Source organism: Penaeus monodon, chromosome 11 (genome assembly GCF_015228065.2).
Source record: "Penaeus monodon isolate SGIC_2016 chromosome 11, NSTDA_Pmon_1, whole genome shotgun sequence".
Classification (NCBI taxonomy): Eukaryota; Metazoa; Arthropoda; class Malacostraca; order Decapoda; family Penaeidae; genus Penaeus; species Penaeus monodon.
In genome coordinates this window covers 24,943,390-24,958,389 of record NC_051396.1, presented here as the reverse complement: position 1 = coordinate 24,958,389, position 15,000 = coordinate 24,943,390, and the positions used below count along the sequence as shown (strand labels likewise).

The 15,000-nt window shown below is 33.1% G+C and overlaps 2 protein-coding genes across 3 annotated transcripts in view; one reads left to right on the top strand and one right to left on the bottom strand.

Annotated features, from left to right (window-relative positions):
* Positions 1 to 12,639, top strand: part of LOC119578853 (HBS1-like protein) — a 19,499-nt gene extending 6,860 nt beyond the window's left edge. The window contains exons 4-16 of one of the 2 annotated variants that reach the window (XM_037926505.1): positions 1,098 to 1,169; positions 2,356 to 2,560; positions 2,772 to 2,981; positions 3,577 to 3,585; positions 3,856 to 4,015; positions 5,646 to 5,784; positions 5,983 to 6,089; positions 6,840 to 7,069; positions 7,973 to 8,206; positions 8,433 to 8,606; positions 9,200 to 9,399; positions 9,697 to 9,942; positions 10,887 to 12,639. In XM_037926505.1, coding sequence (XP_037782433.1) covers positions 1,098 to 1,169; positions 2,356 to 2,560; positions 2,772 to 2,981; positions 3,577 to 3,585; positions 3,856 to 4,015; positions 5,646 to 5,784; positions 5,983 to 6,089; positions 6,840 to 7,069; positions 7,973 to 8,206; positions 8,433 to 8,606; positions 9,200 to 9,399; positions 9,697 to 9,942; positions 10,887 to 10,898 — 1,998 coding nt within the window. In that variant the 3' untranslated portion in view covers positions 10,899 to 12,639. The remainder of the gene's footprint in view (positions 1 to 1,097; positions 1,170 to 2,355; positions 2,561 to 2,771; positions 2,982 to 3,576; positions 3,586 to 3,855; positions 4,016 to 5,645; positions 5,785 to 5,982; positions 6,090 to 6,839; positions 7,070 to 7,972; positions 8,207 to 8,432; positions 8,607 to 9,199; positions 9,400 to 9,696; positions 9,943 to 10,886) is intronic. The other variant, XM_037926506.1, reaches the window with a different exon arrangement.
* A 75-nt stretch (positions 12,640 to 12,714) lies between these two features.
* The window catches only part of LOC119578855 (prolyl-tRNA synthetase associated domain-containing protein 1-like), a 3,926-nt gene continuing 1,640 nt past the window's right edge, over positions 12,715 to 15,000 (bottom strand). The window contains exons 2-3 of the mRNA XM_037926508.1: positions 14,654 to 14,973; positions 12,715 to 13,437 (exon numbers count right to left, since the gene is read on the bottom strand). Coding sequence (XP_037782436.1) covers positions 13,141 to 13,437; positions 14,654 to 14,973 — 617 coding nt within the window. The 3' untranslated portion in view covers positions 12,715 to 13,140. The remainder of the gene's footprint in view (positions 13,438 to 14,653; positions 14,974 to 15,000) is intronic.

The window sequence follows — 15,000 nt, the reverse complement described above, 5'->3', positions numbered from 1 at the left end:
CCAAGAAACCAATTTTTCCAAAAATTAAGGAAAAGGGCAAACAGGTTAGCTAGGTAGGACTAGTAATTGACCCCTTGGTGATTAAGAACTTGTGGAGTCATCTATGTTTAGAGACTATCAGTAAACTAAAAAACATAGCAGCATCTTCTCTTGCCATCCTAATGACATGGGGTTAACCACTGCAATCTGGACGACCTGTTCATAAAAAAATTGGGCTTGAGGGGTGGGCTTTGTGAACATGCCATCATGGGAAAATTTAGCTTTGTGCCAGGGTGATTTGAACTTGAGTCACCACGAGTGCACAAAGTTCTTTGAAGGTGATTAGATGTTTGGTGTTTAGGAAGGGGCTTTTGCATTATTCCCATCAATAAATGCGTGTGGAATGTACAATCTGGAAGAGCACTAGCTCTAGGGAGGATGCTATTTTCATGTTCAAGATCGTATTCCTCATTGTTGTGACTAGTGGCGCAGGTTATATTAGAGAAAATTTAGTATTGTGTGAAAAAAGTTACACAAATAACAAAATATTATAAAGCAAATCAAATGACATATAGACACTGGAAAATGATTAAAAAAAAAAAAAAAAAAAATGCAAAGGGGCACATGGAGTCTTGTCACTGCACACAAGTGTTCATGTTCACCTGACCTACAAGCTACACACCCAGTTGTCAATCAAGTAAGCCTAATGCCCGTATTTTGGACTACATGATGGCATGGGTTAATGTTATTATTACTGTTATCATTATTATTATTTTAATATCAGTAACTAATGAAAAATAAGAAATATGTATAAGTCTTGCCTTATAAGTAATCAGTTGGTCATTAAGCACTTGTGGATGATAAAAGGGCAGTAGTGTTTATAAATGCATCTTCTGGGTTGATTTCCAGAAATGATCTTTGCAGCAGGACAGATTGATTTTGTTTTATAACTTACAGTTGGCTACATTGATGAGAGCAACAGAAAAATCAGCTAAGGGAAAAAAAAGTTTATCTCATTCTCACTGATTGTGATGAAGTTTAGTGATGGACAGGGTTAATAGAATTTCAGAGTTCAGTTCACAGAGATTTCACAAATTACTATATTCTTTTTTTATCAGCCTGGATCACTGGATAGGAGCAGACATGATTCCTCCACTTATGAAAAGCCCCCCCTGTCGACAGAAGATGAGGTAGGCTGTGGTACTCTTATTAGCTGATACTCCTTTAAAGGCTTATTACAGTGGTGATGAACACTGTTAAAAAGATACATGTGTGTTTATGAAAATAAAAACAAATGCATTTACAATATTTTTTTTTTTTTCTTTCTTTTTAAGTATACTTAAATATGAGTATACAAATATATATATATATATATATATGTATATATATATATATATATAAATTTTATATATATAAATTTTATATATATAAATTTTATATATATATACATATATATATATATATATATATATATATATATATATATATATATATATATATATATATATATATAAATTTTATATAAAACAAATTCTCTCTCTCTCTCTCTCTCTCTCTCTCTCTCTCTCTCTCTCTCTCTCTCTCTCTCTCCTCTCTCTCTCTCTCTCTCTCTCTCTCTCTACTCTCTCTCTCTCTCTCTCTCTCTCTCTCTACTCTCTCTCTCTCTCTCTCTCTCTCTCTCTCTCTCTCTCTCTCTCTCTCTCTCTCTCTTCTCTCTCTCTCTCTCTAATATATATATATATATATATATATATATATATATATATATATATATATATATATATATATATATATATATATATATATATATAAAGATAATAAATGAAAATGAGAAGCAGTATATGTATGTATATGTGTGTGTGTGTGTGTGTGTGTGTGTGTGTGTGTGTGTGTGTGTGTGTGTGTGTGTGTGTGTGTGTGTGTGTGTGTGTGTGTGTGTGTGTGTGTGTGTGTGTATAATATACATATATATGTATATATATATAATATACATATATATGTATATATATATATATAATATATATATATATATATATATATATATATATATATATATATATATACATATATATATATATATATATATATATATACTATATATATATATATATATATATATATATATATATATATATATATATATATATATATATATATATATATATATATATATATATATAAAATATATATATATATATATATATATATATTTATTTATATATATATATATAATACACATATACTGCTTCTCATTTTCATTTATTATCTTATTTTTGTCACAGAATAAAATGAGATTGGAGATTTATAGATTTTATTTTTTGCATCCTATACTTTTCTTTATTGCACATGTGGTAAGTCTTAAAACGTTTATTTTAGGTTCGGTTGTCATCGATCATGGACGAACTTCACAATATTCTAGGAGATAAGTATAGCGAAAGAGAACTTACACAAACCATCATTGCAAACAAGTTTGAGCTGGAGGCCTCACTTAATGCACTCCTACATAAGGGAGCATCAGCTGCAGCTGCAGCTGCAGTTGCACAGCCTTTCAGTAACAGGGCAGAGAGGGATAATGTGAAAGGTAAGGTCTTAATTATACCTTTGTTTATATTTGTATTATTCTATTATAGGATTCCTCTCTTTAAATGCAAGTAATTTCAATCAACATTTCTTTAATTCAATTCAGGGAGGTAGTGCAATAAAAAAAAAAGAAAAAAAGCTTAAGTATTTGCTCAGACAGTAGATTACCAGTAATATGCTCTTGTCTTTAAACAATTGATACTTTCACCCAGGTAATGATCAGACAGCTTCCGCTTATGTAGAGCAGCTCTCCCTGTCACGCAATTCAGACACAAATAAAAGTGCTCCTTTGCAAGGCAAGAGGACACCAGCTTCGAAAGCAGTTGGCAATTTGGCTGCAACTCCAGTGGTAGTTGCTACACCCAATAAGAATGGAAATACACCTAGAGTGGTGCGAGGGTTTGATGTGCTGAGCAATGATGGTGAGTCCAATCATTGTATTTGTAATGTTTTGGTGTAGTTAGGTGATTTGGAGCTAGAGTTTGCTCTTTTTACATTATGTGAATTTTTGATTTTGCCTAATACATTTCTAAATGTTTGTGATAGATCATGAATTTTTTTTTTTATAAGATGGATATTGTGCTACGTAGATAATATGTTAGAATAAACATGGCATAGTTCCGTGCAGACCTGTATGCTATTTTATTAGATAATTTGAGCTCACTCTTTGTTTGTTTATTTTTTTTTTGGTTAGACATATTTCCTTATTATGCTGGTTCACTATAATTTCAGTAACTTAACTTTTTTGTGGTTGATCTAACAAACCCTGTTTTGTATTTTAGAAGAAGTAAATGAAAAAAAATAAATAAATAAAGGACCTTGTGAGGTCTGTGTGTGCTATTACATTATGTCTTTAGAATGGTGTAGCTGGATCTGTAGAATTTGGTCCTTTAGTGCAAACCAAAGTTGTCTTTATTTAATAACTCTTATCCATGTATTGCTGTTTTTTTTCCTCATAATTAAAAGTTTTTTTTTTTCTCTCTCTTTTCCATGCTACTCTGATATATAATTATATAGGCATCTCAAGTTAGTATGTTTTCACATTTAAGGAGAAAGAGAAAGAGTAGTATGAATTTGAGAAATGATACAAAGAGAGTAAAATGGAGAAAAATGAAATATGAGATTACGATGAGTGATTTAAGTAGCATCACGTGAATAAGGGGGATGATTGTTGGTGAAATATCTGATTAGTAATACCATGAAGTAAGTAAATTAAAAAGTTACTGACATTGCAGTTGTTATTTATTAGGCTTATTTAGCTTCCATTTGTTTAATTTAACCAAAACGTTTCAACAGAAGGAGCAGCAGCAGAGAACAACCTGAGCATCAATGAGCAAGAGTCCAAGAGGTCACGTTCGAACACACCAGTGCGTGGTTGGCGAGATAAAGACAAAGATAAAGAGAAGGACAAACTCAGAGAGAAGGAAACTCCAACTGTTGCAAGGACCCCAGCAAAGTAAGTTTGATAAGTAAAAGGAATGTGATAAGTGATCCCTATATTGGCCAGTATGACAAATTTATCATGCAAGTTTTCACTTGCTTCCTTGGGGACAGTTTTTGTACCCTCTGTGTCAGATCAGACAGATATGTCTATCAATTTCTCTCACAGGAAGCCAACTGGAAGCTGATTGGTCAAGACATGTATTGGGCTCTGAGTTTCTGATTTATGTTTCACAGTGTTTCATGTTCACTATGAGGTATATGTCATTGTTATTATATTGACCCGATGGTTGGAGATGGCATAAATACCTGCTATATTCACTGTAATTTTACACTGAATTCTCCCATCCACAATGGATACGTCTCAGTGAAAAATATCCTAATTTCTGGGCAGTACTATAGCAGTGAGTGCCTGCTGCTGGGAACTTGTGCATGAGGGCCGCACAGCAGGCGACCCATTTGGAGATTAAGCCAAGAACTTAATTAAGTGTCTCATTGGTGAGATGCCCATCATTATTGGGTTAATAACATTATTTTAATCATAATACCAATATTAATAACATTATTGGTAGGAATATTATTTAGAAAAAAAATCCACAAATTCAGGGAATGGGGAGTTCAGGTATAGTCACTAGGGCTATACCTGAGGCTGAACACTTATGGAACCATCTGTGTGCAACAACATACAAAAATATAGTGGACAGTACATAAACCCATAGCCAGTGGGTTAAATGACCCCATCTAAGCAGGTCATACTGTGGATAGAAAAAAAAGATTTTAGTGTACGGTGTCCATACAATGCACTTAAATTATAAAGTGACAACTGACTCGTATCAGTCTGCTTGATTATATGGTATCCTAAAAGTAATTTGATGTTCATTATCTGAAATATTTGTAAAGAACCAAACATTTATTTTTGTTTGAATGTTTATATATTCCTGAACAAACTAATAATCTGGCAGGCTTGTTTTGACAAATTCAGATCTTCAGAAAACTTGTTTTCCCCATATAAAAAATCAGCAATGTTAAAGATGTTCAATGGAGTTGAGTGCATGAAATACCATGACATACTGTAAGAGGTTCAAGGCTTTAATTCACTTTTGCATTTTACTTGTTCTTTTCAATAAACACAGTAACTTGGTCATCACCCACTGATTGAGGATGGCAGGCAATTGTAAGGGAGTAAGGTAGTGCATGAGTATCCACCCACGCTCTCTGGTAACATATTTTTCATCCTACTGGCAAATTATCTTCATGTAAGGAATTAGTCCAAGGTTTCATGCCAGAGAAGGCATGTTAGTCTTTGCTAGAATATCAAGACCAAGAGGCTACAGCAGTTGCTTGAGACTACCACTGTTAGGCTTGCTACATATGATGTTGATTAACTTATTTATTTATACTTTACCCTGAAAATGTTAGGGATGAAAAGTGCCATTGCATTTGTTGACCTATTGATTCCATGTAAGGTTTACCTTGTGGTTTGTACACTAGCAGGCTAATGCCCCTAACTGTCTCCCTTTAAGATGGGGAGGTGAGGGTAAGTCAGAAGGTCCAGTTGCAGACCTCCCAGTTTGTACAGACAAAGCATTTATTGTTATATAATTTTTTGTTTTTTCATGTGATTTAGAATTATCGCACTTTTGTAGAATCCGAGACAAGGCAGTTGATGTGGAGATGTGTTACAAGCAGCAGAGAGGTGGAGAAAAGGACTTACTCAATCTGGTGGTTGTAGGACATGTGGATGCTGGAAAATCAACCCTCATGGGACATCTCTTGTATCTTCAGGTAAAGTGTTTGTCCCCCAATTTCTCTCTTTTCTCTCCCCCTCCCCCTTCCTCTCTCTCTCTTTTATTCATTCATTCATTCATTTGTTCATTTATTTTTTTATTTTTTTAATTTTATTTTTTTTCACCCTCTTGCTTTACTGTTTATTTTACTTACTTAAAAAGTGTGCTAAATTTCTTTTAATATATGTTTTCACAGGGCAATGTTGGTCAGAGGATGATGCACAAATATGAGCAAGAGAGCAAGAAAATAGGAAAACAGTCTTTCATGTATGCTTGGGTTTTGGATGACACAGAGGAAGAAAGGTAGGTGGCTTTCACTTTCTTCCATACTGCATATTCATGTTCTTGTCATTTTTATTAATCTTTACTGTTACATTTTTTGTCATTGTCATCATAATTATCATCAATTTTGTTGTCATCCTCATTTACTACTTCACATTCCTCCTCATTTCCCCATCCCCATTCCCCATCCTCCTCGTACTCTTGTACTTCCCCATTTTCCTCCTTTACCTCTTGCTCTTCCTCCACTTCCTCTTCCTCTTCCTCTTCCTCTTCCTCATCTTTTCTGTTACTCTTCCTTTCCTTTACTGATATTCTCCTTCCTCCTTACCTTTACCCCTCCTCCTCCTCATCTTCCTTTCCAATAGTTGTCCTCCTCTTTCCTATCTTCCTTTACTTTACTCCTCCTCCTCTTCCATATATTCCTTTCATTTACTACTCCTTTTCCTTATCTTTCTTTCCTTTACCCCTCCTCCTCCTTTTACTTCCTTTCCTGTACACCTCCTCCTCCAGATATTCTCTTCCCTTAATTCTCTTTCTCCTCCTTCTCTTCCTCTTCCTATTCTCTACTACTCCTCCTCCTCTTCTTTTCCTTTTGTAATGAATAAGGCATTCAGTTTATGCATATTATGGAACTTACCTTCTTTTGCAAGAGTCAAGCATTAAACACATTAATTCCCCAAGTTAGCCCATTAAATTCATGGTCAGTAGTGTGTTGGAGTTGGTGCAAATTATAATTTCCAGGACAAGTAATATTCACATTGAAAATTTCAGGTCTCGTGGTGTCACAGTTGACATAGCACAAAGGGTGTTTGAGTCAGATAAAAAGAAAATAACTTTGCTGGATGCTCCTGGTCACAAGGACTTCATTCCCAACATGATCACTGGAGCAGCAAGGGCTGATGTTGCAATCTTAGTTGTTGATGCAACCACAGATGCTTTTGAGGCTGGCTTTGAGAGTGGAGGTCAGACTCGGGAGCATGCCTTGCTGATTCGATCCTTAGGTGAGGGAGGAGTTTAGTTTTTGTAGAGATTGAATTGGTATTTGTTTTTAGTCATGCTGTCTTAGTTGAATGTTTTAACCCTTTTACTGTTATGGACCTCCTTCTGTGTCCTGGCTTAGGGGACCAAAGGAGATATGGATGTACTTCAACATCCCTAACATAATTCCTTTATAAAACCCAGCACATTTACGGGACAAAACCCTTGTTTAGAAAAATTTCCACCAATATATTTCAAAATGTATTATATAAAGAATGAGCAGTACAATTACTGCTTCAACAGAATTTGGCAACATAAAATGGGCCATATCTGGGCTGACAATCAAACCTTACATTAGCAAACTGTATCACCTTACCTATGTGCACACACACGCACGCGCATATATACTTATATTTATACATACATATATACATGTATGTATATGTATATATGTATATATATATATATATATATATATATTTATATTTATATATAATATATATATATATTAAATATTATATACTATATGTACATAATATATATGTAATATATATAATATATATGTAATATATATAACATATATGCAATATATATAATACATATATATATATATATATATATATATATATGTATATATAATCATATATATAGATATATATGTATATATATATCTATATATATATCTATATATATCTATATATCTATATATCTATATATCTATATATCTATATATCTATATATTATATATATTTATATATATATAAATATATATATATATATATATATATATATATATATATATATATATATATATGCATATGTATATATATATAACATTATTATGCTTACAGTAATATTGTTATGAATACTGAATTATATATTTATCTGTTCATTTGTCTATTTTTTTCTTTCTCTCAATATTTTAGGCATGACACAGTTAGCGGTAGCAGTTAACAAGCTTGATACCGTCAACTGGAGTCAAGAACGTTTTATGGAAATTAAGACTAGTCTCCGACATTTCCTTAAAACTGTTGGCTTCAAGGATGCAGACGTGATTTATGTACCTTGCTCGGGTTTGTCTGGTGAGAACTTGGTGAAGCCAAGCACTATTGAAGCTTTGAACTCCTGGTACACTGGTCCTACTCTTCTGCAAGCTATTGGTAAATCCTAGCTGATAAAAGTACTGATATATGAGTGAAATTTTTGGGGATTTACATTTGCATTTTACTATTTTATGTTTTGAGTAATGCTGATTAATACTCTTGATGGATTCATGATGTATATATGCTGATGATTTAAAGTAGATGTGAATGCGTATTTTGTGACATCCACTTCATAATGTTAATGACTGAAAGTAGATGTGAATACAAATTTTCTGACATCCAGACAAGATGAAAGTCCCAGAGCGTGCAGTAACCCGCCCTGTACGGATGTGCATAAGTGATTTGTATAAAGGGCAAGGGTCAAACATGTGTGTTGGAGGAAAGCTTGACACTGGATATGTGCAGAATGGCGACCGATTGTTACTTCTTCCTCCAGGAGAAGTAGTTACTGTGAAAGGTAATTATTCACCTATTTGCAAAATACAAAATTCCTCATCATCTGTGGTAAAATATTTTCAACAATTTTCTTCAGTCTTGAAGAAATGAAAGTTATTATTATTATCAGTATTTTATATTACTGGATGAATATTTATACATGCATACAAGTATGAGTTACAAGAAATATTTGTTTAGGCAGAACAATAGAAAATCTGCTATACACACAACCATACTTTCATTATTTGAGGTGTGATGTAAATTTTACAAATTATGCAATAGGTAATGAAGTTGAGGTGGAAGTAGGGTGAAGCTAGGTAAGTGGTTAAAGTTTGGTATGAATATATAACATCTGTAGATGAAAAATAATGATTAAAAGTAGAAAAAAATGGCTATATTTTGTTTAAAAAAAGGTAGTAGTGTTTATTTGCCATCACCTGAGTTTCAGTACATTTTGTCTTGAAAATATTTAATTTTGAAAATCTATCTTATGCCTAAAGTAATAAAAAATATAGGTATAAGAGATTTTCTTATCAGAATCACTCATTCTATAGAGCAACTGTTGGGAGAGAAATACCTATATATACAGATGTTGATATCCTATTTTTCAAACAGGTGTCCAGGTGGAGAATGCCGAACCTTCAACTGCATTTGCAGGTGACCCCGTGACACTTACAATCTCTGGTGTGGATCCAAATGTGCTACACGTTGGCGACTTCCTGTGTGATCCTTCAGAACCTATTCCACTTGCCACAAGGGTGCAAGCAAGGATAGTTCTCTTTAATATTAAGGTCCCACTAATTGAAGGAACTCAGGTAATACATCATTATAACCTAAAACAGTACATTCTGTTCTGTTTACAGTATTCTTAACTCAGGCAGGGAACTCTTAGTTGAAACTTTACCTGTCTCTGGTTAGGGTTTGGTATATGTTGGCACCAGGGAAATAGCCATGGATTATTCAGTGTTTCTAATATAACAGCTGTAGTAACATTAATAGTAAAGAGATAAACATCAAAAATAATAGCTTATAAGGTTATAAGGAAATATGATATATTTATGCATTAATTATCTTGATATGTATGAATTGTAGTATTTATTTTTACCCTACAGGTTGACTTCCATTACCAGTCACTCACAGAACCAGCCAAAATACGCAAGTTGGTTTCTCAAGTCCACAAGACAACAGGACAAATTGTCAAGAAACGGCCTCGTGCTCTAGTCAATAATTCTGCCGGCTTGATAGAGATCCAGTTCACTCGGCCTCTCTGTTTAGAGCTCTTCCGTGACTATAAAGAACTGGGTCGGTTCATGCTGAGGATTAGAGGAGCTACGATTGCTGCAGGACTTGTTACTCAGGTTAGTTATTTGTTATGGATGTCATGAAAAACCAACTCCTCATGACGAGTACAGCTATAGGCATCACAACGCTCTAGAACGAGTCAAGTGATGTAGCTTACTCCCAGGCCCAATGGCTGGAATCGGTGATGCTGTGAGATTTCTGGTACCATCATTGTAGGGTCAACAAGTCTGGATTGAAAGGTTTCATTAGTTAGAAAGTGAGTAAGAAAGTAGGAGAGAGAAAGAGGTCTTGAGTATGTAGAAGGGAGGGAGACAGAAAGAGAGATAAAGGATTAGATCATTGGGGATATATAGTATCAAGTGAGGAGTTTAAGGAATTAATAAAACTTGAGGGAGGACAATGGAAGAATTAAAATCTTTTGTATATTAGATGAAATGATTAGACAAGTTTTGAAATAGGTTTATTTTGAACCTCAGGAAAATTTGTACCTAGGACCTAGGATTAAGAGAGAAAATGTCCAATGTTACATGGTCTTTGGTCTGTGAATGAAGTCTCTGTATTGTGATTGTCCTTGTGCGTACTGAAATAGAAATAGCAATTTCAGAATGAAATTTTATAAATGTTTTTTTCTCCATTCTGCATACAGCACTAATGACCTTAAATGTTGGCACAGCAGAATTTTTTTATTAAGCAAATTGCCCTCTGCATATATGCATTTCATTAAGTAAATTGGTGCTTTACAGCACTATACAACTTATCAGTTCCTGTGAGCATACAAACTTCTAAGAGCAGAAAAGTTTTTATTAGAATTTGAGGAGTGCCTCACTTTTATCATCATCACGTGAATAGCAGTATTTGGATTTTAATTATTATGTAGTTAGATTTTGTGATGATTATAAGTAATTTTCCTTGCAAATAAGATGTTTTCTGCTTAGTCATTAAGTGAAATAATGAGTTTGTATAAAGAATTTACCTATATTTATTTATTTTTATTTTTCAGATACTAAACTAAGACACATTAGCAGTTATAGACAGGCACCGTTGTTAATGATGGATGAAGTAGAAGTTTTCGAATGGCGTCCAGTAAGATCAGCATTTATGGGTAACTAGGATAAATAAGCACTGTGTTTATTTTTTTATTATTGTGAAAAGGTAGCATCATTATTATTATTTTTATACTACTGAAAGGACCCCGGATGATTATGGAGAGCTCAGTTGCAAGAACTTATTTCAAGGTTATTTATAAGTCCAGCTTTGCATGCAGGTATAAGAAAATTAGTACAGAGGGCATGATTAAGCCTAGTTAATAGCTTTTAATCAGGTGTTGTGAATTTGGGATTTGCATAATATTTTCTTTCAAAATAGGAGTATTATATATTGTATAGTATTTTTTCTCCTATTGTTGCAGGTAAAGGCTATTATTTTTTTGTATTTCCATCTTGCTAGTACCTGAGATGGAAATGAACAGGCTTCATTATAATGGCAAATATAATGGTTAGTAGTGTTGCAACTTTACAGTCAGGATTTTATGCACTACTTTTTTTTTTTTTTTTTTTTTTTTTTATATAGATATGCGGTGTTATTCTAAATCTAAGAAAAGCCATTAAAATTTTCCTTTTTGTTCTTTGTCTCTACTGAGTTATCAGGACCTTGTTGGCTAATATCTTGCTTGGCAGATTTACTTAGTCACAAGTTTTACCATTTCAGTTAGGCAACAGTTAATTTACATGTCACACTTTAATTTGACACTAGTGCAGTTATTGTTTCAAGCAATTCTCTTTTCATTTGGGCCTTTTCTGGTTTAGTATCATTATTCAAAATGCACAGGCAAAATAAATAAAAAATAAAAAATGAATAAATAAATACAAATAAAACATGAAAAAAGAGAGCAAAAAGCTATGTAGTAAGCCATACCTGTATAAAGTTTAATCTCCTGTTCATATATAATCTGGCTGTGTTCATAATTGATAAACAAACAGATGTAACAAGTAACAGTTACATGTATGGCCATTCTTTAGGTACTGCAAAAGTGTTTAAACTTTAAAACTACCGGAAGACATACAGAATGTTTAATATATTACTCAGTGCATTTTCGCCTAAGCTGCTTATTAAATGCTCTGATCTTCAGTAAATATTCAATTGTTATTCAGCATCAGAAAATGTACTCATGTGTATATAAGATTTTTTTATGTGAATATAAAGAGCTATTAATTTATAAGAAATTGTAAATTAGCATGGGGACTATTTTTGTAAAGATATGGCAGCAAAATTATAAGTTTCAGAGACTTAAGCCTTCCTATTTGCATTTTTAAGTAAAAACTAATGATAGTAAATAATGCCTGCCATGACAAAAAACTTTCTGTTGATTACTCATGTATTGCAAACCTTGTAATTTGGGTTTGATAAGCAATTGTGGTGGTGGTAGAGCCACTGTAGTTTTTACAGTGAGGAGGTTTTGAAATGCCATCTGCTGGTCAGTTACATGTAGCTTGCGTAACATGAGAAATAATAGTAATAAGCTGTAATAAATGGTTTACTTAAAAAAAGGATATGACAGCCATTCTTCTTGTGTAAATGGAGCCCATGTTAATGGATAATGTTTTACTGAATATGGAAGAGAAGGTAGTTACGGTCTTTCATTCAAGTTTTCTCTCTGTTGTGACAAAGAAATGTTTCAGTGAGTGCAGATTTTATTTAAATATGTTTTTGTTGTTATTGCTCAACAACATAATAAATTATATTGCAAACCCACATATATGCTTGCTTTTTTTCCTTTTTAATTATCCTTTTCATACTGTTTGGGGATTATCAGGTACTGAAAGAATATGACATAAATAACAATTTATTACTCAGTGGAAGCCAAATATCAAGTCACTGTATTAAGAATAAGTGAAAAGTTCATAGTGTAACAAAACCCTAATTCAATTTGGATTGTAATACAGCATAGTATTGCATGGAATCTTGATGGACTTAAGCAATACACAATTTTTTTCACCCTCACATTTAAAATGGGGAAAAAATGTGAAATTTGACAATCAATAACATGTTCAAAACAGCAAACCTCTTACATGTGATTTTCTCTATACAACCATGACATATAATCTATATATATATTTATATATGTATACACATTTTTTAAAAACTCTTTAGAAAACAACGTAACTTCTATGCACTTATTTATTATTATGACTGCTTAAAGCTGCTTTCCCAATCAACCTAATTCATAGCTCTTAAAAAATTTTAGTCGGGCTATTTTAATTAAATGTTAGCAATGTTGGTTCATGTCCAGAGGCATTCAAAAATTTCTTCAAGTCTTTTGGTGCCACGCCTAATGTTGCAGCATTCGACATGGGATGGAAGTTGACGAAAGGGTGACAGTCGTTAAATGCTTCTGAATCCAGTAGGAACTTGACCTGGTGACTGTGGTCATTGAGGAGTGCAAAGGCAGTGACACACCCTTGCTTTACTCCAAGGGTGCTGTACAATATGGCTTCATCTCCAAATCTTAAATCCTTAGTGCCTAACTGTTTTCCAACTTCACTGAGCTTTACCTGAAATGAGAAATAAAATTTTTAGTACTAAATAACAGTCTATATAATAACTTGTTTAAAAATTATTTACCATGTTAATGACAGGAGCAGTGGTGTGGTTTATAATTTTAAAAATTAGATCTTGCTTTTTCCATTATACTTTATAAAAAAGTTGTTTTCATTTCTTGTCTGTCATCTACAGATATTTGTAAGTGGCAAGTATTAGACATAAAATGCCACTCAACTCTTTAGGTAATCACATAACTGCAAATTATAATCCTATGGAATATATTTTCTATTTATCAAACTTATTTCAGATATTGTCTTTCAATCTGACAATCTTTATTATTGTATAAAATAAAACAAGACCATTAAAATGTGTCTTGACCTAATAAAAAAATGCCCATTACTGCATTTATCATCTCCCAAGAAATTTCAACTAGCCACAAAAAACTGCAACTCTTCTTGCATTATCTTTTACTTTCCTGCACCAAGTCCTTTTCTTTCTCAACTACTAACATTCATTCTTCTAGAATTTTCTTTGGTGGTGTGGGGCAGAGGATGACACGGCTAAGTGTACTTTTAGTATGATGAGTTTTTTTTCTTTTGTCTTTTTTTTTAAGTTTACTTGCTGTCATTAGTTTTCTCAGAGATAAGGAAAATGATCAGCAAGAACTAGTTTAAAATGGAGGCTGTCATGTGTGCACTTGTGGGAGGTCCCACACATGACAATACAGTCCATTTTTTATTTCCTCACAAAAAACAACAATCAAAATGCAGAGTTTTTTGGTATAAAAAAGTAAACTATTTAAACATTAGCCAATTTTTCTTCTTCCCTGTCCTTCCTAAACTGAAAGCTAGTCTACAGCAGAATTGCTTTATGTGCAATTGTAAATGTCAATGAACCCATTCCAGCAAGAAAATCAACCAAATGACATTAACCTTGCTATATATTTCTAAACCAATCTCTAAACACTATATAAAAAACAAAGACAGAGAGTGACAACAGCAATATTTTTCTTTGTGAGACAACTTGAAGCAAAATATAACCCAAACACAGTTGAGACTCAATATGATTCAGACACACAAAGCATTAAAATTAGGTTTGAAGTACCATGACTATCTGACAAACAAAAAGCCCACATACAGAAAAAATGCTGATACCCATGGGATGGCAAACATTTCAGATAATACATTAATATTTATCACAAAAAAGCCGTCAAAATCACTGACAAACCTCAGCATTGTGTCGTGCTGAAAGCAAATACAGGTTTTTCTTCTTGTCCTTCAGAAAGAGATTTTTCATGTGTAGGCCAGGCATTACTCCCACATTCTTCATGAGGGCATCCACTGTAAAGACTTCTTCATGGTCTTGTACCTGATATGGTATGCTTAAGCTCTTCAGGTACTTTTCTAGGCCATTTCTATCGACAAACTCAGTCTTGCAAGAAGTCAGGCTGTTTTTGTTATCTGACTTCTTCATTGTTTGAACTGGGGTAATAGACTGTGATGACGATTTGCTCTGTGTATCATTCTGAGAGTTCAATGTATTTATTTCTGAAAAAAGTATTGTCGCATTCAGAG